Source organism: Hypomesus nipponensis, chromosome 17, assembly GCF_054491055.1.
Source record: "Hypomesus nipponensis isolate SF chromosome 17, ASM5449105v1, whole genome shotgun sequence".
In the NCBI taxonomy this organism is placed as follows: Eukaryota; Metazoa; Chordata; class Actinopteri; order Osmeriformes; family Osmeridae; genus Hypomesus; species Hypomesus nipponensis.
This window is the reverse complement of record NC_140377.1, coordinates 4,042,549-4,065,562: the sequence shown is the minus strand read 5'-3', so window position 1 is coordinate 4,065,562 and position 23,014 is coordinate 4,042,549. Positions and strand designations below refer to the sequence as shown.

At 49.0% G+C, this 23,014-nt stretch overlaps 1 protein-coding gene across 2 annotated transcripts; it reads left to right on the top strand.

Annotated features, from left to right (window-relative positions):
- The first annotated feature begins 467 nt into the window (after positions 1–467).
- On the top strand, positions 468–21,446 carry mrc2 (mannose receptor, C-type 2). Of its 2 annotated transcripts, none has more exons than XM_084677119.1 (29): positions 468–658; positions 4,846–5,268; positions 6,583–6,756; positions 7,190–7,354; positions 7,551–7,664; positions 7,829–7,972; positions 8,130–8,321; positions 8,812–8,966; positions 9,868–9,972; positions 11,701–11,816; positions 12,034–12,182; positions 12,509–12,732; positions 12,878–13,020; positions 13,213–13,309; positions 13,451–13,580; positions 13,781–13,813; positions 13,914–14,080; positions 14,614–14,782; positions 14,864–15,006; positions 15,218–15,332; positions 15,444–15,610; positions 15,713–15,821; positions 16,117–16,355; positions 16,511–16,676; positions 16,772–16,921; positions 18,191–18,310; positions 18,468–18,647; positions 18,774–18,797; positions 19,148–21,446. In XM_084677119.1, exons 1-29 carry the CDS (start codon positions 541–543, stop codon positions 19,366–19,368), a joined length of 4,452 nt encoding a protein of 1,483 aa, XP_084533245.1. In that variant the 5' UTR covers positions 468–540; the 3' UTR covers positions 19,369–21,446. The 2 variants fall into 2 exon arrangements, with proteins under 2 accessions (XP_084533245.1, XP_084533244.1); XM_084677118.1 differs by having other exon boundaries at positions 18,465–18,647.
- Positions 21,447–23,014: the final 1,568 nt, after the last annotated feature.

The following is a 23,014-nucleotide window of genomic DNA, read 5'->3' as shown; positions in this document are numbered from 1 at the left end:
AAATATGTGCATAACAGCGTCCATGAATTGATTAATGAAGAAGGGACAATATAATGTGACAAAACAGGCCTCAAACATCTAAAAAGAATTCTAGCCAAACCTTAATTGTACATGTTTATGGTTTTAGATTAAGATATATGGTTTTGGCACTCAGATTTATTTTGTATAAGCCAGAAACTATGGCTTCAGCTGGCATCACATCTGTCCACTCTTAATAGTGGAAACACCATTATCTTTTCTATTGAGGCTTATTCGGATCACAATTTTTTACTCTCATATTTTTGTTGTACTTCTGAAGTTTTAACAGAGGTTGGTGCGTAGCCATTCCAAGTACTGCAATGGGCCTCCACAACTGTATGTGAGGTGCTTGTGATGACGCAGTGTCTAGGTCTACGCTTCACTCCATTCATTTTTGGAGTATAAAAGACACGCAGTCTTTTCCGCACTACTCTTCTCTGCACATTCGCCAACGCATCCATCCGTCCCGAAAACAGCATTCAGTCAACAAGCTAGAAGTTTTGTAGCCTAGCAGTTGTGAGCATGCACAACAACGACCGAAACAAGGATTCAAGAAGAGCTTGGAGAAATTGCCAACACTTTTACAAATGCACTTTATATTTATTCGTCTTTAGTCTGGAACTAAAGAGGAGCGTTTCAGGTACGAACATTGCTTTTTAATCAAGTTGACAGAAAAATCGAACGGTAGAGTCGGTAGTTCTGATTTTTTATCTACTTTTAATATTAGTCACTTCTGTGAACTAAGCGGCGCCTTTTACACGGTGACTTTGTAACCGAATTTTGATGCTGTGGAATGCCACGATAGTCCGAATTTAGAGTGGAACCAGATGTGGAGATGAAAGGGGAGGGGGAAGGGTCTATGCTTATTTTATGTGTTTTCTCTTAAATACACACCAATTGGCTGGTAAACACTTTTCTGACGCCTTTTTGGCTTTTGGTAATGTCTATCGTTATAATTATTTTCTAATCCACGTTGTCACGGATTGACACTGCACAAATTTGACACCCCGCGGGCATGAATGACCTTAACATCCTGTTATGCAATTAAATATACAGTCAAGTCCCGATCCGAGGCTATTTTGTTTCTGTCTGCTACCGTATAGACTAACTAACTTTATGACCTCACTGTTGTATAACAATTGCAGAGTTAGAAACAACTGAAATGTTTCCCTGTAGTCAATGGTCAAGCATATAGGCATTGTTTAGAAACAAGAACAGCCAACATTGACATTACTGTTTTAAGTGGAAATTGTCTGCACCCTACCACACCAGAGGTTTCTGGTAGTAACGTTGAGAATCATAGTAAAAACAGTATATATAAACTATGAAAATCCATCAGAATTGATTTGACACGCAAGCAGCATACAACATTGAACAAAGTCATTAAACTCTGCATCCTAAACAGCTTCCGAAAACCAAAACATTGCCCTCCTTTCAAAGATCATCAGTGCCACCCACTACACTTCTCACCTCTACCCCTCACCTCTACCCTCTACCTCTTATCTCCATGAGAGGCTGGATTACCGTAAAGCAAAAAAGAAACAAACTCAAGGAACAGGAATTTCCTGTGTACTTGCTGTTTTTTGTTTATCCACCACGATGCGATCTTCTGTTTTATAACAATGACCCATAAAGACCTCCTTCTTTATCTCAAACATCTGTCAAAATAAAGAAGGGTTCAAGGACAATCCACTTGCCCCACCACACCCCAGACTATGAGGGACTACATGGGCTACTGTTGTTCTCAACGACCACTCTCCATGTCTCCTCTGAAAAAATCTGCAGAGGGTTTGTTGTCATTGGGTGATCTGAGGACGTCTACTTTTTACACGCCACTCCATGTCCACTGATATCCCAGTATCTCACAACAGTAAGGTTCAGAGTTAGGCACCTTCATTTTTTTTTAAACCCCATCGAGCTCCAAGCTTTGTCCCCCAGACTCTTTCCAGTCATCAGCCTGCGTAGGAGGGCATGAAGGTGTTTCTGGAAACATCTGATTTTCTTGGCTCCTCGTGCTTGTTATTCTTGGCTGTCACCTATGAGATATGGCCCGGGGCATGAATAAGGTGAAAGGCCCAAACCAGGGATGGAGGTGGTGGTGGAGGTGGAGGTGGTGTTGGAGGTGGGGTTCAGGCTACAGAGATACGGTCCAGCCACCTTCCGGTGATGCAGATCTTTAAAGTAAATCACTTAATTCAATTTCTGTTGACAGTCTAGATCAAACATGCTGTAACTCACAATCCTCTCAAGGAATTGGAAATTCAGTTTGAAGTTGGTCGTTTTAAAGTTGGTTGGGTTTAAAAAATGCATCACACGTAATTGTGTAAACACTTTTGAGAGTCAATTTGATCTGGGTGGCCAGTTCGCATCAGTAACTTTAGCAGGGATTTTATGGATTGATTGAACTGAACACATGATGTGATCCCAGCGGCCGGTCTGTCACAGATGCGTGAGGGGCACCACTGTCCCCTTTCACCTTTCTGTTAGCGCGTAGCTGATGTGTGGTGAATGTGAGATGAGCTTGATCCAGGTCGGTGCTAAACATCCCTTCTCCTTGGTCAGACTTTTGAAATCTAACTGAGAACGAATGAGATTGGCCTTTGTTATGTCTGATTTGTTGTTATGACTACAGCAAATTACACCAGGCAGCATTTAATAACTTTCTAACGCCAATACCAAGCTACAGTGAGTGTTTAGCCAAATATTATCTTGGCCAGCATTATGTAACCCTTTTCCTAGTGGCTCAAGTGAAGGCATATGGAAATGAAATCAGTTAGGATGGAAAGCAGTATCACTGACACCAAAAGATCCCAAAGTAGATTCTAGTTGTTTCAACACATATGGTGTTTATGGTAAAGAGCCCCTACTCAGTCTACATCAATAACACCGTCTCTGGAGGCCAGATAGCCGCATACCAGAGCTTGATGTTTGGCGATTTTTGCACAAAATCACCCAGGAAGATTGTAGAGTAAAGTCCATGTCCATGTGAGATATCTCAGACTTCCCTGACACAACAAGAACATGATACTGCATGCTAAGAAAATCTAGATTACAATAGACTGGTATCACTGAACACTCAACAAATGGAAATGTCAGTGATTTGCCAATAGAATCTGTCCATGGAAAACCGTTTTTAATGGCTATGGTTATGGATTATGTTTTGTTAACAGGGGTGGAATGATTGACTCATGGAAACACATACTTGATAACCTTAGAGTTTTGTCGTCTAGACCTGTCCTCTGTTCTCTCTGCATATGGATGGATATTATATCTTTATTAGGTTAGCTGACAGCGAACAGGCCTAAAACAGGGTTCTCCTGAGATGAACCTCACAAATCTAGTGTATTCAGATAAACTAGACTAACCCATTTGTTTAATATCTGAGAACACTGCACAAAGCATTGCCAATTAAGATCCTCATAGTTCTGTCAAACCGCTCAGCCATTGTGTTGTGTAACTACTTTCAAAGTCTGACTCTTCCACGTCACAAGCAAGCTGACATTAGTCCTCCAGAACGTGGCCACAAGGACAGAGCAAGACTGAGGCCACGCTGATTGAAGGTCTGGGACACAGAAGCTTAAAACGAACTGGCAGATCCTTTTCTTTGTCTTGGTGCCTGTAGAGTAGCGCAGGCTGGAGAAGCAGACTGCCTTGGAGAGAGTCTTTAGTTTTTAAAGGACCACAAGTTCAATGTGGACCTGCAAAACATACCAAAAACCCTCAGCCTCTTTCCCACCTTCCACAACTTCCTGCCCCCTCACAGGAGCCTGTGGAGTTGGAATGCTGAGTGTCTTACTGTTTCTCTTCTCTGGATCCCTATACAGTGTTAAGGGGCTTCTGTTTGTTTTTGAGTTTTTTCCTCACTGCCACTGCCTCTTTTTATAACACAACCTCAACTCAAAAGTCACAGCTGCACTCGTTTTCTTTAATCTCTTCCTCTCCTTTATTTTTTTCTCTCTCTCTTTCTTCATCTCTCTTTCACTTTTCCTTATGCACAAGTGTTTAAACTGTCAGGCTCCCTTAAACTCATATCTCTCCCAGCTGAAAAGCTTGGAGATATGGGAACAGGAGGACAACACACTGGGTTTTTGGAAGGTTTGGGGGTTTGGTTCCCAACATTGAAATGCATGAAACCAAAGCCAGTTTACAGATATGTAAAGATTCCCTTCATCTTTACAATGATACAACTATCGGGTCATCTGGACTGATCATTCAAATGCACAGTATTATTTTGGAGTATTCCATCACCAGAACATCAAGCTCAGCCCTAGAGTTTGTCGTGCCACAGAGCTCTCTCTACACAGCCACACCTCCTTCACACTCAGACCACTTACTTCCTGAAAGAAGAGGCCATTTCAGGTCGCTTCTCTGAAAAAGGAGCAAATATCACAGATATGACAGTTAACGACAAAGACAAGCACCTCGCAGTTATGGCCTCCTACTCGTGCGATAACATTTGACAGTTATCGCAATTACTCTGAAATTTCCATACCCTTTCTGTTAAGTTGAAAGGTCTGTCAGACCCGTGATGGGGATTTTACACTAAAATAAAAAGGGTTTTCTCGAGATTATCGCTCCATTTAGTCATTGGGCTGAGAGAAGCTGAATTAAACTGTGTTGTGGAACTATATCTACCCCTACAGGGACGCTGTCACCAAACAGCATCACAGTTATCCGTGAGGCTGCTAACTCTTAACTCAGCACTAAATCCATTAACACAAATATTGATTTGATTGTTGCACTCTCCACATTAGCAGCAAAGACAAAATGACGTCTGAACAGTGTTATCGACTGCGCCCTTTGTGTCCCTTGCTCTCCCTGTAACAGGGCCGGTGGATGAGTTTGCGTTCTACCATGAGGGAGCTCAGGGCTGCCTGGGGGTCCAGGGCCAATCCCTGCTCCTGTCGACCTCCTGCGAGGACGCCAGCCAGCGCTGGAAGTGGGTGACACGTGATCGCCTCTTCAACCTGGGCTCTTCGCTGTGTCTGGGCCTGACCACGGGCAACAACAGCTCTCGGGGAGAAGGCTCTCCTCTGGGGGTGTACCCCTGTGACTTTGCCCCGCCCAGGGTGCGCTGGACCTGGCAGTGTTCCCAGGTGGTGGAGGCCCTGAACTCGTACCTGCCGTCCCCTTTCCCTCCGGCCCAGGCCAACACCAGCACAGAGGCCTTGGCAGCCAAACCCCAGGCAGAGGGCCTCAAATGGAGGCTCTACAGTGATGAACAGGACCTGTGCTTGATAACCTACCATGGTGAGTAGACAAATAGGAAAGGCTGGTTCGTCTGTGAACTCAAATGCATTGACACGTGTTGAGGAGTGTTCACGTGAGTCCACATTGGACTTGCGTGTTTTGTAGTCAGTTGTAATGCATGTACTGTCAGCTGTGATGAGCGGGTCAAGGAGTCAGCGTTTGTTGTGAAGGAGACAGCTGGGTCTGTTCAGACTCATGCAGTAAGCTGTGGCCCAGGGGCACCTCAGTCACAGCTTGGCTAACTTAAGGACAGCCTGGAAAACCGGTTGTGAGTTTGTTCTGTTGTACAAACGAACTGTAATGTCCTTCCCCATGAATATATTAGTGTTTATATTGGACAGTGCTTTCAGACCTGAAGTGTAAGCACTGTGAGTTTGAAGCATACTTTAGCCTTGTTTCTAGAATAATCGGTCTACTATGTACCTTGTATGTCCATTTTAAAGATATTGACAACCTCCTCAGAAGTAACAACAGTAAGGTCTCAAGTTAAGATAGTCCATCTGACTGCAATTAAAACATTCCCAAAACAAAAACCAAGAAAACCACTCCTCGCTTTCTTCTTTAACCTTCCCCTAATTCGTTACTTTCCCTCTGCTGAGACAAGGCAACTGGCATAACATGTTTTACCTTTTTACTGCCAATATTCACAACTTTTTTGGAAAGTCAAAACACTTCTGAAGAGAGAATGCCAGTTACATGAGTCAACCATGCAATGACTTGACGTGAGCCAGCCAGTGGTGTAGTTAAAAGACTTGAGAGGGGGGAAAGTTCCAGTCCTTTCCCCTTGTTTGACACATATGCCCTACTTTCTATGGTGTAGACATTTTACCTCTTTCTCTCACTGTACGATTGGAGCTTTCCCCTTCAAACCTCACTGTCCTATGGAATGTAGAGGCTACCGTGGCAACCCCTGGGGTCTTTTGTCAAAATGTGCCGGTTAGATTTAATCCAAAATAAAAAGAATATCATCTATTAAATAACATTATGGTGAATTTAACTTGCTACCATGTGATTGAGCTTGGCTGGATTCTTAATAATAGGTGCTCATACCATGATGAGAATTTGTAGAATCCAGTTTATTTTGTTTATTGTTTACTTTAAGTGTCCGGCTCCAATTTTACACCTTGTTTGTTTTTCTTTTTCCAGTAATTTCCTTTTCCATCCTTTATTGGTCGCAATTTAATTGCAAGCTTTTTTGAGTAAACAGATTTGTCCGCTTTACGTAACATTTATTTTTGGGGACAGAGAGGAGGAGGGACCTCGGTGCTGTTGCATGCTGGGATGTGTAGTTCTCCCATTGCTTTTTCTCTGCAGAGATATATACCATCCAGGGGAACTCTCACGGTCGGCCCTGCTACCTGCCCTTCCTGTACGACGGCCAGTGGTTCCACAGCTGCACGAGTATAGGACGAGAGGACGGCCACCTGTGGTGTGCCACCACCTACAACTACGGCAAAGACGAGCGCTGGGGCTTCTGTCCTGTCAGAAGTAAGACCTGCAGGTTCACCCTTCAGCTCCTTAACACAATCACCACGCTACACTGCTGTCGAGGTCTCCTCTCGGACAAATAATCTCTTTCTCTCTTTTCCTGCCCTTGTGGTTCATGCTCCCTTTCAACTTCTCTTGCCCGATCCCTCCGATGGTGTCTCTAAATCTCATCGTACTTTATATTTACATGAAGTCATTTAGCAGACGCTCTTATCCAGGGCGACTTACAGTAAGTACAGGGACTTTCCCTCCGAGGCAAATAGGGCGAAATACCTTGCCCAAGGACACAACGTCATTTGTCTTGGTGGGGAATCGAACCGGCAACCTTCCGATTAATAGCCGATTCCCTAACCGCTCAGCTATCTGACCCCCCACTACTGTACTTTGATCATTCATTTTTTTTCTTGTGGTTCTCCTTCTCTCTAACTGGCAGGCAAAGACTGTGAGACGTTCTGGGACACTGACCCGCTGACAGACAGCTGCTACCAGTTCAACTTCCAGGCCACACTGTCCTGGTCTGAGGCCCGCATCAGCTGCCACCAGCAGGGGGCAGACCTGCTCAGCATCACCAAGCTGCACGAGCAGACCTACATCAACGGTACACACACACGCACACACACACACACACATACACACTGGACTGAAAACAACACTGAAGATATCTTGTGTACTTTATGTTTATATGTATGATTATGTATGATGATATATGATGATGATGATTGGTCAGCGAAAATCCTACGCACAGACAATCATGTGAGCTCATTTTCTCAGCTGGATGTCCTTTGCTCCTGTAGGTCTTCTGACGGGCTACAGCGCTGCGTTGTGGATCGGCCTCAACGACCTGGACATCCAGGGGGGCTGGCAGTGGGCTGACGACTCGCCGCTCAAATACCTCAACTGGGAGGCTGGTGAGGGGATGCGACTATCATCCTGACTACCCATGATACTACCCATCACTGTTTGACTCTTCTGTCTGATCTCTCACCGTCGTTGTCTCTCTCGCTCTCTCTCTCTCTCTCTCTCTCTCTCTCTCTCTCTCTCTCTCTCTCTCTCTCTGTCTCTCTCTCCCCAGACCAGCCATCCCATGCCGAGGAGGAGAACTGTGCTGTGATAAGGACAGAGTCTTTGGGCCGGTGGCAGAACAGAGACTGCTCCATAGCCCTGCCCTACGTCTGCAAGAAGAGACCCAACGCCACCCTGGACCCCTTCACCACCGGTCAGCCTCTCTGCCGTCTACCATGTCTGATCATCAAATCTAATCTGTCTAATCACCTGCCCTGGATACTTTGATATTTCGAAAGTCAGCCTTTGTTGAAGTGGATTTTGTCAGGATGTGCGTTCCTGTTTGATGTAGTTGTGTTATGTTTGGACAGACTCGTGGGCGGATGATGAGAGGTATGAGTGTGATGTGGGCTGGCAGGCCTTCCAGGCCGGCTGCTATAAGCTGACCAATGAGAAGATGGACTGGGACGGAGCGCAGAAGACCTGTCAGAAGATGGAGGCCAGCCTGGTTAGCATCCACACCCTGCCTGAGCTTGAGTTCATCATAAACAACCTGAAGAGAGGTGAGGGGAACCGGAAAACTGACGGAGCCGAGAATAGCTTTTCCGAAAAGGAGTGCAATTATTGGAAGGGATATGAGGGAGTCTTTTATAGTGGAATCGTTTCGTGTTTTGGTTTCAGTGAGTGTCATCATGTTTGAGTTTCTGCGTGTGTCATAGTTGCATCACTTGTCTCTTTGTCTCTAGAAAGAGTGCCAGACACTGAATGTCGTTGTATGCTAACCACTGGGTAGGAAGCATCTCTTGGTCTAGCCACAAGGTTTAACCCTAGTGGTTTAAGGTGAACTGTAACAAAAGCGTATTGTTCTCCACACATACTGTACCTATGATGGTAGAATTAGGTGAATGAGTTATATTTTTCAAATACACTATTGTTGAAGGGCCCTTAAGTCACCAGCCATCACATCTGTCTGGGCTTACTGAGATGAGATCGGAATGAGGTTGGACCTCATAAAGCACTCTAATCACCTGCACGTCCCTCTCTGTGTCTTAGATGTCGAGGAGTTGTGGATTGGGCTACATGACATGGCGATGCAGATGGATTTCCAGTGGTCCGACCACACGCCAGTCATCTTTACCTACTGGCACCCGTTCGAGCCCAACAACTTCCGAAACACCCCAGAGGACTGTGTCATCATCTGGGGATCTGTAAGTGACCTCTGACCTCTTTGTCTTGGCTCCGCGACCATCTCCCAGTGATGTGCTGAGCCTACCAGTAAGACCATTTGTTTAAACTCAGCAGCTATGTTTAAACTCGTTCTCTCTCTCTCCCTCTCCCGCTCCCCTTGTCTCTCTCTCTCTCTCTCTCTCTCTCTCTCTCTCTCTCTCTCTCTCTCTCCCTGTCCCTCTTTCTCTCTCTCTCCCTGTCCCTCTTTCTCTCTCTCTCTCTCTGTCTCTCTCTCTCTCTCTCTCTCTCTCTCTCTCTCTCTCTCTCTCTCTCTCTCTCCCTGTCCCTCTCTCTCTCTCTCTCTCTCTGTCTCTCTCTCTCTCTCTCTCTCCCTCCCTGTCCCTCTTTCTCTCTCTCTCTGTCTCTCTCTCTCTCTGTCCCTCTCTCTCTCTGTCTCTCTCTCTCTCTGTCCCTCTTTCTCTCTCTCTCTGTCTCTCTCTCTCTCTCTCTCTCCCTCCCTGTCCCTCTTTCTCTCTCTCTCTCTGTCTCTCTCTCTCTCTGTCTCTCTCTCTCTCTGTCCCTCTTTCTCTCTCTCTCTCTCTCTCTCTCTCTCTCTCTCTCTCTCTCTCTCTCTCTCTCTCTCTGTCTCTCTCTCTCTCTGTCCCTCTTTCTCTCTCTCTCTCTCTCTCTCTCTCTCTCTCTCTCTCTCTCTCTGTCCCTCTCTCTCTGTCCCTCTCTCTCTGTCCCTCTCTCTCTCTTTCTCTCTCTCTCTGTCCCTCTCTCTATCTCTCTCTCTCTTTCTCTCTCTCTCTCTCTCTTCTCTCTCTCTCTCTCTCTCTCTCTCTCTCTCTCTCTCTCTCTCTCTCTCTCTCTCTCTCTCTCTCTCTCCCTCTCTCTCCCCCCCCCCCTGTCTCTTTGTGTGTGTCTGTATACTGTGTGCAGGAAGGCCGCTGGAATGACATTCCCTGTAATCGGACCCTGCCCTCCATCTGTAAGAAGACGGCCCAGAAGACTGATGCACAGGCACAGGATCACGGCTGCAAACCGGTACGACTTCTGCATCGTACTCCTCCCTTTTTCACTCCGTCCGCCCCTCTGTCATCATACTTTCCTTCCCCCCCTTCCCCCTTTCTCTCCGCGAATGTGTTCATGCATTGTCATGTTAGTCTAGAGGCTGACGTTCTCGTAGTACAGTAAATGTTTTTCGAGTGTACACCCTCGGCTCTCTGTGCGCTCGGGCCCCCCCTCCTCCCTCCGGCCTCCCCCCCTCCAACCCCTGTCTGTCCTCTTAATCACCCCCTCGGGACTGTGGAGGTCAGTCAGACAAACCTCCCAGACAACCTCCCTCTCTTCTCCAGGCGCTCACAAACAGCCGCCCCGCCATCAACACAAACACTTTCTAACCTAAAAAAAGGGCACACTTCGTACAGTTTCAAACACTTACAAGTTGAGATGTCACGCAAAGCTAAACAAATGTCTTCACTCGAATATGTTTAGCTGCATACTCACACACACAAACACACACACTCAGTTGACCCATATGCTTAGCTTCCACATCTGGTATCTATCGCTTCCCTTTCGTTTCTCTCGCTGCCATTTCACAGTCAGTAATTCTTACGTGAATTCTTAAGTGAACTCGGTGATCTCTGTTTGGGATCTTGATACTTGATGTCACTCTACATCGAACTTATTATGGGATAATGGCATGCTTTTTTTGTTCTTGGCCTGTAAGACGTTGGCCTGTCGTTTTATAATGATCAGCTGTGAAAAACAGGACGTGGTGGAGGATTCGAGTTGAACTTTCCTGCCTGAACAATAGGCTCTGTATGTGTAGGCCGTCCAGTAAGAGTTTGAGTGGACTGTAACTTTATATTTCCCTGGAGAGTGTGGCAGACTGGGTGGTCATGTGACAGGGGTCAGTTAGCATGACAGGGTCTTTGGGGACGTGTGGTGTGTGGTTTCCTTTGACTAGACCACTCTGGTCGTGAGCACGCCATGCAACATGTGAATCGTAACAGCCGTTAGGAGCAGACATTTACTTATCCATCCGTTGGACATCAATAAGGACTAGTGTTCTCGGAAAGATGAGAGATTTGTTCTAACCAGTTCCACCTCCAGACAAGAGGATCACTGTGAGGCGGAGAGAGAGATAAGGGAGGGAGAGGAAGAGAGGAAGAGGGGGATAACAAACGCAACTTCAGCAGCTGGAAGGTTTTGGGGGTTTTCTTTCATGGCCAAGTTGTGCAATAGCTTGAGGTTGGCTGAGTCATATAAACCAAACTGTCTCTCGTGTGCTCTAGCTCCCTCTCACTCTCTCACTCTCTCGCTCTCTCTCTCTGTCTCTCGCTCTCTCGCTCTCTCACTCTCTCACTCTCTCTCTCTCGCTCTCTCACTCTCTCTCTCGCTCTCTCGCTCTCTCGCTCTCGCTCTCTCTTTCACACACACGCACATGCTCACACACACGTCTTACCTCTTGTGACCTTTTGTGTGTTGGCTGAGTTCTCAGTCTGTACACGTCTGCAAAAGTGTGAGGTGGGAGAGACAGAGAGGGAGGACGAGAGCCGAGGATAAGTGCTCCTCTTTGTCTGGGCTTGTTCCTCCCTGGCCTAGTTAAGAGTGTTTCCTGGTCTCCCGAAACGATTCCTAGGGAATCTACGAGAAGAGCAAAGAGGAGGCGAGAAGAATGGATTTCAAGCCTTCTCTCGCTACCCAATGTCCTTGACCTTTTTCTCCATCCCTCCCCACCCTTCCTCTCCTCTGTCCCTTCCTCCACAGGGCTGGAAGTGGCATAGTCCAGCCTGCTACTGGGTCGGGGAGGACCAGGTTACCTTTGAAGAGGCCAAGAAGGCCTGTGTGGGCAGTGGGGCTGGTCTTGTCACCATCACCAATAGGTACACCAGTGTATAAATACAACCATGACATATGTATGATATAGTGGCCATCTTTAACAAAAAGTATCTCACTTGTTTTGTGTAGAACATTGGGCCGTACATTGGGCCGTAGGTGCGATATATCAAGGGGTTTAAGATACTTAAACAAGTCCCAGCCACCCTCATCTGTGGTTAATCTAAGATAACCCCTGTTCCCTGTCTGTGCGCGAGTTTACAGGTTTGAGCAGGCCTTTGTCAGCAGTCTTGTGTTTGGCCGTTCTGGAGATTCCTTCTGGATTGCCCTCAGTGACCAGAACAGCCCTGGATACTTCCACTGGCTGAGCGGGGATGAGGTGTCCTACACCAACTGGAACAGAGACCAGCCAGGTAGGCTGCTAGGCCTCACTCTCTATCTCTCTGTGTTTCAGCCAGACAAGCTGTCATCTCATCGGCAGCAGTGTACTACCTGGTCTTCATTCTGTGTGTCTGTCTGTCTGTGTGTCTGTTTGTGTGTCTGTCTGTCTGTCTGTCCTTCTTTCTGTTTGTCTGTCTGTCTGTGTGTCTGTGTGTCTGTCTGTCTGTCTGTGTGTCTGTGTGTCTGTCTGTCTGTCTGTGTGTCTGTCTGTCTGTCTGTCTGTCTGTCTGTCTGTGTGTCTGTCTTTCTGTCTGTCTGTCTGTCTGTCTTTCTGTCTGTCTGTCTGTGTCTCTCTCAGGGAAAGGCAAGGGAGGTTGTGTGACCATGGCGACAGGCTATGCCACAGGGCTGTGGGAGGTGAAGGAGTGTGAGTCTTCCCGTGCCAAGTTCATCTGCAGGCTGGACCAGGGCACCTCCATAAGTCCTGAGCCCCCTGCCCCTGCCCCGCGCCCCACCCCCAGCCTCACGGGCGCCTGCCCCGGGGGGTGGAAGAGCGACAGCAAACTGCACCACTGCTACAAGGTACCCCAGCCCGACTCTCACCTTGACTGGACAATGGGGCCGTTTCGTTTTGTATTCACTTGGTTTCGTTTCACATTCATATTTCCGACTCATCAGCGATACTCTGATGCGTTTGCTTCTGGTGTCGCATGTCATTTGCGTCCAGGTGTTCCACTCCTCTCACCTGGACCCAAAGCTGAGCTGGCTGCAGGCCCACTTGTTTTGCCAAATCCACGGAGCCAACCTGCTCAGTATCAGTGGTCCAGAGGAGGAGCAGTTTGTTCTACAGGTTCTCCACGAGACCTTCGGGTAGGTGTGCATCGAGGGGAGCAGTCAAGTCCAAGTCGTTCTAATGAGTCTCATTTAAATCTCATTTTAGGGGGTGGAGTGCTTGAAGAGGTGACAGCTGTTCCAAGGAATCCTGGGATAGAATTGTATCATTTGTGGTGGTACAGGGATAATGATGATGATGGTGATGATGGTGATGATGATGGTCCACAGGGAGTCGGAGGACCATGAGCAGCACTGGTTTTGGATCGGGCTGAACCGCAGGAACCCCATTGACAACGGCAGTTGGAAGTGGAGCGACGGCCTGGCTGTGAGTCACGCCATTAGGGTCACACCCCAGAAACAGCGTTCGCAAACAACATTTTTACGCATGCTGTATTATTCTACACGATTGTGTGAAAGCTGTAATCATACCAGGCTCTGTCTTCCTCTCCGTGTCCCTGCGTGTCAGTATGCCTACCAGAATTTTGGCCGTTACAACTACAACACACGCCAGTGTGCAGCAGCAGACCTGGGCACCATGACCTGGCTAGCCATGCACTGTGACTCTGAGCTGGACTGGATCTGCAAGATCCCCCGAGGTAGCACACACACACACACATACACAAAGCTAGCTTTGTAGCTGTGAGGCTTTGGACAGCAACAGCTAAGGCATTGGCTGCACAAGGCGTTGGAACAAGAATATTCCTAATTCACACAAGACTGCGTTGAGCCGCGTCTTACGTTTTGAACGTGATGATTGATCCGCAAATACAGATCTCTGTGCTCTTCGCGTTTACAGGAAGTGTGGAGGTGGAACCAGAAGTCTCTCAAGGTCAGTCTTTGAACCGGACTCTCTGAGTTTATTGTAATACTGGACAACCTTCTCCTCCCTCTCAAGCCCTCTCTCTCTCTCTCATCCTCTCCTCCACCAGACTCCGGTGCTAACGAGTGGGTGCCGTTCCAGGAGGCAGAGTATAAGTTCTTTGACCACCGGTCTACGTGGGACCAGGCCCAGAGGATCTGCTCCTGGTCCGACGCTTCGCTGGCCTCCGTCCACTCTGCTGACGAGGAGGTCTTCCTGGGCAACACCCTGCGCAAGGTACACCCTCTACAAGCCTTGGAGGACTCTGGGAACACCCCTCTCTCTCTCTCTCTCTCTCTCTCTCTGTCTCTCTCTCTCTCTCTCTCTCTCTCTCTGTCTCTCTCTCTCTGTCTCTCTCTCTGTTTTTCTCTGTCTGTCTCTCTCTCTCTGTTTTTCTCTGTCTGTCTGTCTCTATCTCTCTCTCTCTCTGTCTGTCCCTCTCTCTCTGTTTTTCTCTGTCTGTCTGTCTCTATCTCTCTCTCTGTCTGTGTCTCTCTCTCTCTCTCTCTCTCTCTCTCTCTCTCTCTGTCTGTGTCTCTCTCTCTCTATCTCTCTCTCTCTCTCTCTCTCTCTCTCTCTCTCTGTCTGTGTCTCTCTCTCTCTCTGTCTGTGTCTCTCTCTCTCTCTCTGTCTGTGTCTCTCTCTCTCTCTCAGGGTATCGTCACAACACACACCAGAATAAACTCCCTTCAGCTGGCCTGTAGTGTGTGTGTGTGATATGATCTGGTGGTTTATTTGCTGGTTTGTTTGGTTCTGTCCCGCACCTGCAGCTTCCTAAGATGGAGGGGGATCACTGGTGGGTGGGGCTTCACACGTACGACAACGACGGGCGTTTCCGCTGGTCGGACCACTCGGTTCTCAACTACGTGTCCTGGGGGCTCAGCAGGCCACGCCCACCCAGCCGAGACCGCAAGTGTGTCCACACATCGGTCAGCAAAGGTGAGAGACCTTCAGAGAGTCCTTGGCCGCAAGCCATAAACCATCAATCGCTTCATCTTTCTACCGTTTCCCTAAACCTAGGCGAGTGGGCGGATCAAAAATGCCACACAGACCTGCCCTACATCTGTAAGAGGGTGAACGTCACGGGCACCATCCCCCCCACGCCCTCCTCCCCCCTGCCCCCCATGGGCTGTGCTGAAGGCTGGGCATCCTTCCAGCACAAGGTAGGGCTCTAAATAGACGTGGTGACTCCCTGTGCCCTCTGCCGCGCTCTGCCAGTGCCTCCACTTCGGCTGGCTGGGCTGTCAGTCCTTCACAATAACACTGGCGTTATCCCATCTGTGCGTGTGAGAAACGGTGACCGCTGCTGTGCCATGATGCTAGGATCACGTTCACCCTGATCTCACGCTGACCCTCCCCGTCTGTCCTCCGTAGTGTCTCAAGGTGTTCGGCCGCGAGGACGACAGGAGGGCCAGCTGGTCAGCTGCCAAGCTCATGTGCGAGTCCCAGGCAGGAGTCTTGGCCGTGGTGTCCAATCACTTGGAGCAAGGTACTCTGACATAACACGCGTTCCGGCTCCCATTCTCTGGTCATACACTGACGTAAACACACACGCACACACACACATCGATTTTTGACGCATTATTGATTTCCCCCACAGCCTTTGTCACTACCCTGCTGACCAACGTCAGTTTTGACCTCTGGGTGGGTCTGACGTCCGACTCTAAAGGGCACTTCCAGTGGGCCCTGCCTGGGCTGCTCAGCTACACCAACTGGGCCCCCGGGGAGCCCATGGACAACAGCGGACCCCTCCACATCAAGACCCCGGTACCTCATTTATCTGGGACCAATCCTTAGATAATGCCTGACATCATAGGTCTTTGTGTTCAGTGTTGGACCACGGTTGATGACGTCGCTCTCACCTGACAGGGCAACTGTGTGGTGATGCTTCATGGGAACCCAGAGAAGAACACTGGCATGTGGGCATCACGACCCTGTGAGATGGAGAAGCATGGCTTCATCTGCCAGAAGAAACAAGGTACCGGCCTGTGACGTGCTACAGCAATGTAACAGTGGGATATTTCTTTTGCATTTTCAACAGGGTTGTACGTAACCGTGCCAAATGGGCCAAACTAGAGCTAGCTTTTGGGTGGCATAGTTGGTTAAAGCGGTGTTTATAGAGGCGGTTGTTGCGTTTGTGAGACAGAGGACCCGAGTTCGAACCCCAGTGTTGGCAAGAATGGGGGGGAAGCATTACTTACGGGCGACGCAACTCCCCCTGTAATATTCACATTAAACTCATTTGTTTTCTCTGTGCTGAATTGACCCCCTAGACCCAGGTATGGCCCCTGCTCCTGCCCTGCTGCCCCCCTCCCTGTCAGGCCCGGTGGAGTTGGGGGGGGTCACCTACCGCGTGGTGGAGAAGAGCCTGGACTGGACGGGCGCTCTGCATGTGTGTGAGTCTCTGAACGGGACCCTGGCGACAGTGACAGACCCCTACCAGCAGGCCTACCTCACCCTGCTGGTCAACAGCCTCCACCTGCCTGCCTGGATCGCTCTCTACAACTCTGGGGTGAGCACCAGAGTTCTCCCAGAGCTTGTTTGCGCTGATGGGTCATGAAGAATAGGATTGTGGAGAGGGAGAGAGGGAGAGAGGGAGAGAGGGAGAAGGAGAGGGAGAGGTTTCTGGGACGGAATTGGATAACAGCTATTCTGTTCTGTCCTCAGGGACGGACATTTACCTGGCTGGGCGAAACAGAACTGACATACACTGACTGGAGAGAAGGGGAGCCCAAAAAACTGGCTGGATGTGGTCACATGACCACCACAGGGCAGTGGACCATGACTCCCTGTGACGCCAAACTGAAAGCTGCCATCTGTCAGATCAATCATGGTGAGCGGCTAGCTGAGGTGATTTTTTTTTGACAGCACACCGGATGTCATCATCTTAAGATACTTCATCATAACCTCTCCTGCTCCCTTTCTCAGACGAGGGGCCCGTTCACCAGTGGATGTATCCGGGGCAGTGCCCCACCTCTCTGGGGAACTGGGCCTGGGTGCCCTTCAGGAACCACTGCTACTCCTTCAACCTGCAGACTCTGAGGCTGCCGCAGGAAGCCCGCTCCTCCTGCCAGAAGGGTGAGTGCTCCCTCTCCCTAGGGAGGGGGGAGGGTTCCCAGCCGGCCACACAGGCCATGCACAGGAGCAGAAGGGTTAGGGTTCCTCTCCACAGCCGGCCACACAGGCCATGCACAGGACCAGAAGGGTTAGGGTTCCCCTCCCCAGCCGGCCACACAGGCCATGCCCAGGACCAGAAGGGTTAGGGTTCCCCTCCCCAGCCGGCCACACAGGCCATGCACAGGACCAGAAGGGTTAGGGTTCCTCTCCCCAGCCGGCCACACAGGCCATGCCCAGGACCAGAAGGGTTAGGGTTCCTCTCCCCAGCCGGCCACACAGGCCATGCCCAGGACCAGAAGGGTTAGGGTTCCTCTCCCCAGCCGGCCACACAGGCCATGCCCAGGACCAGAAGGGTTAGGGTTCCTCTCCACAGCCGGCCACACAGGCCATGCACAGGACCAGAAGGGTTAGGGTTCCCCTCCCCAGCCGGCCACACAGGCCATGCCCAGGACCAGAAGGGTTAGGGTTCCCCTCCCCAGCCGGCCACACAGGCCATGCACAGGACCAGAAGGGTTAGGGTTCCTCTCCCCAGCCGGCCACACAGGCCATGCCCAGGACCAGAAGGGTTAGGGTTCCTCTCCCCAGCCGGCCACACAGGCCATGCCCAGGACCAGAAGGGTTAGGGTTCCTCTCCCCAGCCGGCCACACAGGCCATGCCCAGGACCAGAAGGGTTAGGGTTCCTCTCCCCAGCCGGTCACACAGGCCATGCACAGGAGCAGAAATGGGGCCCTTTTAGAGTTGGCTTCTCGGTGGGCCAGTCAAGCAAAATCAGAATGTTTGTACGGTACTTATATAGTCCCAGGTTCTAAACAGATACATCCTTTGTAGGACTCTTTTTACTTTTATAAGACAACACTTGGCTTGCACACCAAACCTTAGATATTGTGTATAGTAAATCTCAACAGGTTGGGAATGCTCTCATAATAGACATAATTTACCATATCAACATATCAATATGTCTCTTAAATTATTCTTGAGATTTGACTCCCCTTCATTCCTCTACATTCCCTTTCTCAATTTGTTGATGTTTTCCCTTATCTTTGTCCTAACATGGTATTCTCTCTCACTCTCTCTCTCACTGTCTCTCTCTCTCTCTCTCTCTCTCTCTCTCTCTCTCACTGTCTCTCTCTCTCTCTCTCACTGTCTCTCTCTCTCTCCTCTCTGTGTCATTGGCTCCCCACCCCTCTCACCGTCCGTCCGTCCTCTCTCCCGCCCTGTGTGTCTCCCAGTGGGGGCCCAGCTCTTGTCTGTGCTGGATGAGACAGAGAACGGCTTTGTGTGGGAGCACATCCAGAGCTACCAGGACCAGGCCCACGGAGCATGGCTGGGCTTGACCTTTAACCCCAACGGTAAGGCCACCCAGGGATCTGCGCTCTGACATCTTTTCCTCTGATCCACCCCCCCTGCTCTTTAAATCAGCAGCTTGGATGGAATTTTGTACGCAGCACTCGATGAGAAGTCTGTGTGTGTGTGTGTGTGTGTGTGTGTACCTGATGCGTTCAGCAGTGGCCAGTCTGATGTGGTTAGAGACCACTGAGGTGGAGTTCACAAACTGGGAGGTGCAGGACACCAACCTGAGCATGCTGTCGGCCAACACCTGCTTCTGGATCCAGAGCAACACGGGCCTGTGGAAGCCCGGCTCCTGCAAGAACCGTACCCACGGAGTCATCTGCAAGCGGCCACGCAGTAAGGCCCCCTTCCCACCAGCAGCACCAGCTTTAGACCTCCCATGCAGCTCTGCTAGGGGAGGGGGGGGGAAGACAGGAAATACAAACTTTGAGTGAACACATTTTTACTTTGCTTTTCTCGCAGGTGCTGAGACTTCTGCCGTCACTTGTAAGTATCAACCCCTCCTTCCACGGTCCTCACGCACTGGTATGCGGCACACTGCTCATGGCCTCTTACGTTTACATTTAGTCATTTAGCAGAAGCTCTCATCCAGAGTGACTTACAGTAAGTACAGAGACATTCCCCCCCCCCCCCCCCGAGGCAAGTAGGGTAACCGCTCAGCCATCTGACTACTTCCCTCTTACGTGCAGCGTACTATACTAGGAACTTAGATGTGACCTGAGCCTGCCTCACCCCCCCCCCCCTCTCTCCTCTCTCTCTCTCTCTCTCTGTCTCTCTCTCGCTCTCTCTCTCTCTCTGTCTCTCTCTCTCTCCTTCCCTGGTTCCCCGTGTCTCAGCGGAGGGCGATCACCTGCCCACCCTGGTTCTGATCATGGTTACGGGGCTGGTCCTGCTGGTGCTAATCGTGGGGATCATCTACCTGTACCGCCGGCGCAGCATGGGGGCCCAGGGCTCCTACGAGGGCGCGCGCTACAGCCGCACCAACTCCAACCCCGGCGAGCAGGCTGAGAAGAACATCCTGGTGTCTGACATGGAACTGAATGAGCAACCTGAGTAGAACCAGAGAACCGGCTTCCAGAACCAGACCTGGAGCTGGCAGGGACAGACTGATTCTGACTCAGAAACAGATTTTTGGATAGACCTTTTATTCCCCCTTTTTTTTTTTTACCGTTGTACAATCCTGAAAGGCTGTGTGGAACGCAGCACGTTAATCAGATTAGATACGAGAGACCCAGAACCCCCTCTGGCCCCTGCTACCAGGACATACACTGCCGCTCTGAAACCTTGTAGACCAATCAGATCCTAGCTTATCTGTGAGATGTGCGACGAAAGTATTTTTGGATCAGGACTTCACCTCTTTGATGTGAGTTGTTGTACTTAAGTCTATTTGTGTATTTTCATGTGTATGTCATTCCAAATCCCCATATGCAATTATCCAAAACAAAGACTCACAAAGCACAAAGCAAAGTAAAGACACTCTGCTCTTTATCTTCACAACCATAACAGACTCACCCACAGGATCTTTTTATGCCATGGTAGGATTTACCGAAGGTCTTTTTTTTTTGTTTTTTGTCAAAATCAGTGCAGCTGTAGTTAACTTGTGTTAATGATGATGCATGTGTTCCTGTAGTTTTGTCTGTCCTTTGCTGCCCTCTCTCCCCTCCCCCTCTCTCCCCTCCCCCTCGGCCTCCTCTCCCCTCCCCCTCGGCCTCCTCTCCCCTCCCCCTCTCTCTCTCCTGCCCGTCAGGCCCAGCTGTTCAGAAGGCAGGGCAGTGCGGAAAAAGTCACCGAACACACAGTGACAACCCCAGACACTGTTCCAGACACCAGGGGCTTGTTAGAGGAGGATGTGTGCACACAAGGTAGAGGGAGAGAGGTTGTGAGCAACATGAAACTTTGCGTCTCGATCCTCTTAGCACGTCACATGAGGAGATCTTTAGAGGTCCGATTTAGATGCTCATATTTCTGTGTTGATGTTTGTGATCGATTTCAGTACTTCCTGCTGCCATCTTGAGAATAGTTTTTTTTTAAGCTGTACAGTGTTGTTAACCACACTGACATGTCTGTCAATGCATTATTACCACGGTACTTTTTGTATTTGTTGAATCTCATTCGGCTTGGATGGATTTGAAGTTGTGTTAGGGTATGAATGTTTGTCTAGTGTGTGAATTTTTTGCCATTGTTATGACTACTTAGTACTCATTGACATGTGCATGATGACAACCTTCCTAAAAATACAGGAAACAGCTCTGAGAAACCAAAGAACAGGACCAAAACTCAACCACCTTAATCCTCAATCTGACTTTGTTTTGAGAGAGATACATGTGAGATTATTGTAGTAGATCTAATCTAGAAGATCTAGAAATACCAGATCTAAGGCCAGAAAATCACCAAGCAACAGTGTGTTTTCAAATTGAATTAGAATAGTGAGGATAGAATCAGTTTTGGTCTACCTCTTCCAACATTCCTCCTCCCACTGCTCTGATTCCTGACCGGATTTCTGTACCCCAGCTCTAAGGAATGCCCTGGGCCGTTTCAGATGGAAGCATTTGGTGTTTTACTGAGAGCCGGAATGAAAAAAAAAGTGGGTTTTTTTTGCCCTGTAAACTGGACCAAGACAGACCGAAGGAAAGGAAAGAGAGTGTGGGGAATAAAGAAAGGGGAGTGTGTGTGTGGGTGTGTGCGTGTGTGCGTGTGTGTGTGTGTGTGCAGTCTCCAGCTGTGGAATGTTGAGTCGGCAAGAAGAGCTCAGTGGGCTGGTCTGAAACCAATCAGGAAGGAGGAGGATTCAGGGTAGAGAGAGGGGTTAGGAGGAGGGAGAAAAGGGGAAAGGAAGAAAAAAAAGGGTGAGATTCCGAGGCTTACTGTAAAATGGAGAACACGGAGGCAGGGGGAAGGGCGGGGCATGCTGTCCTCTAGTGGAGGACTGCTGTATCAGCCTGCCTCCATATGCTTTTACTGATTAAATGTGAGCTGTTTTTTGTGGGGAGCTGTCTATGAGGCGATGACTGGGTCAGGCCCTGATGATTTGAACTCCTAGTCCCTGTGAAGAAAAGTTCTTTAAAAAGCACCTGTTTTAATTCTGAAAATATTTGTTGTTTTTATAATAAATAAATAAAATATATGTTCACATGCTCCTGTATCACATGTATGTATTATTTCGGGAGAGATGGGGGGGAAAAAAAATATATATAATTTAGGTCCATTGCTTTGGATGAGGGGAATCTGTTGTAATGGCAGAGCCTCTCCACTAGAGGGCAGACAATGTTCACTGTGAAGGGCATGTTTGAAAGAGTTCTGTCTTTCTCTTGGTGTTAACCACGTTTGATGTGTGTTGGGGTCTTCCTGCCTTGGCTGGCTCCCAGGCTGACTACAGTCCCGACTTGGCAGCTGTATTCTGTGGCCGGCTGCCCACCTCCACGGCACTAATATGCTGTGAGCTCTGGTAATGAGTTCAACCAGAGCCCCAAGACTGAGACGATCAGTGTTTCGTGTGTGCCAGCTAAGAGATGTGCCTTCACACTCCTCCACCATCTGGCCAGGAGGCCATGTTTGGGTATAGAAAGGGACTGAGTGCCACGGCAGAGTGATTAGGCAAAACACCTGGATAAATGCAGGATTTGGGCAGCTTGTGGCCTCTTGAATCCCCCAATCTCTCTCTCTTTCTCTCTCTCTCTGAGCGAGACTCTTATTAAACAGACAGGAGACTGCCTGTATTCCTATCTTAAAGCTTCTGTGCAGTTCATCTCACTTAGAACAACTGTCAGAATGTGTCTCTCTGCTTTTTCTAGCTCCACCGGTTCCCTCATCATGGAATTCGATTGCAGTAATGAAGACTTGACATCATCCTGGTCACTCAAACACAGTTAAGCCTCACCTCAGACCCCCCCTGCCCCTGCAACCCCTCCCCCCCGCCCCCCAGCCCCTGCTGTTCCAGTCCAGGTTAGGAGAAAGCTTCAGAAGTAGTGAGAGCTGACACCAGCCTGTAGATGCGGTGGTCAAGTGTGGTAGAGCCGCCATGTTCCATTCTGTCCGAACATGGCGCCTGGGTTAACCGGGCATGGGGCGTGGTGGCATTTGGCAGAGGGGTGGCATCAACAAGAAGCCGAGAAATCTCCACTCTCTCAGGCTTTGCGGAGCAGATGTTTATCTACATGTTTTTTTCTTTTTCAGTTGTGCCAGACTACAAGATATGGGCTGTAAGCTGTCCCGCTGATACTGCGCCTTCTGACAAGTGGTTCCATCTGTCTGCATGAGTGTATTGGCTTGACCGGTGACTCATCACACTGTTCACAGGAAATGAGGTAAAAACTATTGCTTGCTGCTTCCTTCATTATCGGAGTGAAATCAAGCAGGTGTAGCTTTGCAAAGGTCAAACATCTAAAGGCTACTTTCTAATGTCTGGGTATGTGTTTCAGATGGGTTATTACATTCAAATGTTTCTCAAGCAACTGGGAAATGTTTTTCATACAGTTGGAAAAAAGACAAGTGTGTGTGTGTGTGTGTGCATTGCGTGGCTCCATTAAGTGTTTGAGGCAAAAACACTTGCATTCCATTAGTCTCAGCTTATGCAGATCTAACACACCCATGAGGACTAAGTGAACATTCTCCCTTCTTCCAGTAGTCATTTACAAATCAATGGCCTGTCTTTATCATCTGGGAGTCAAGTCCTATTGCTGTCACAGTGCTACTACTGTGAACTT

What these genes read in the sequence shown, in the direction of transcription:
- mrc2 (XM_084677118.1), top strand. Translation starts at nt 541, where the DNA reads ATGCACAACAACGACCGAAACAAGGATTCAAGAAGAGCTTGGAGAAAT. An exon ending in AGTGGAGCGACGGCCTGGCT is followed by an intron (nt 13,310 to 13,450) that starts GTGAGTCACGCC and finishes CCTGCGTGTCAG; the next exon opens with TATGCCTACCAGAATTTTGG. An exon ending in GTCCAATCACTTGGAGCAAG is followed by an intron (nt 15,333 to 15,443) that starts GTACTCTGACAT and finishes TTTCCCCCACAG; the next exon opens with CCTTTGTCACTACCCTGCTG.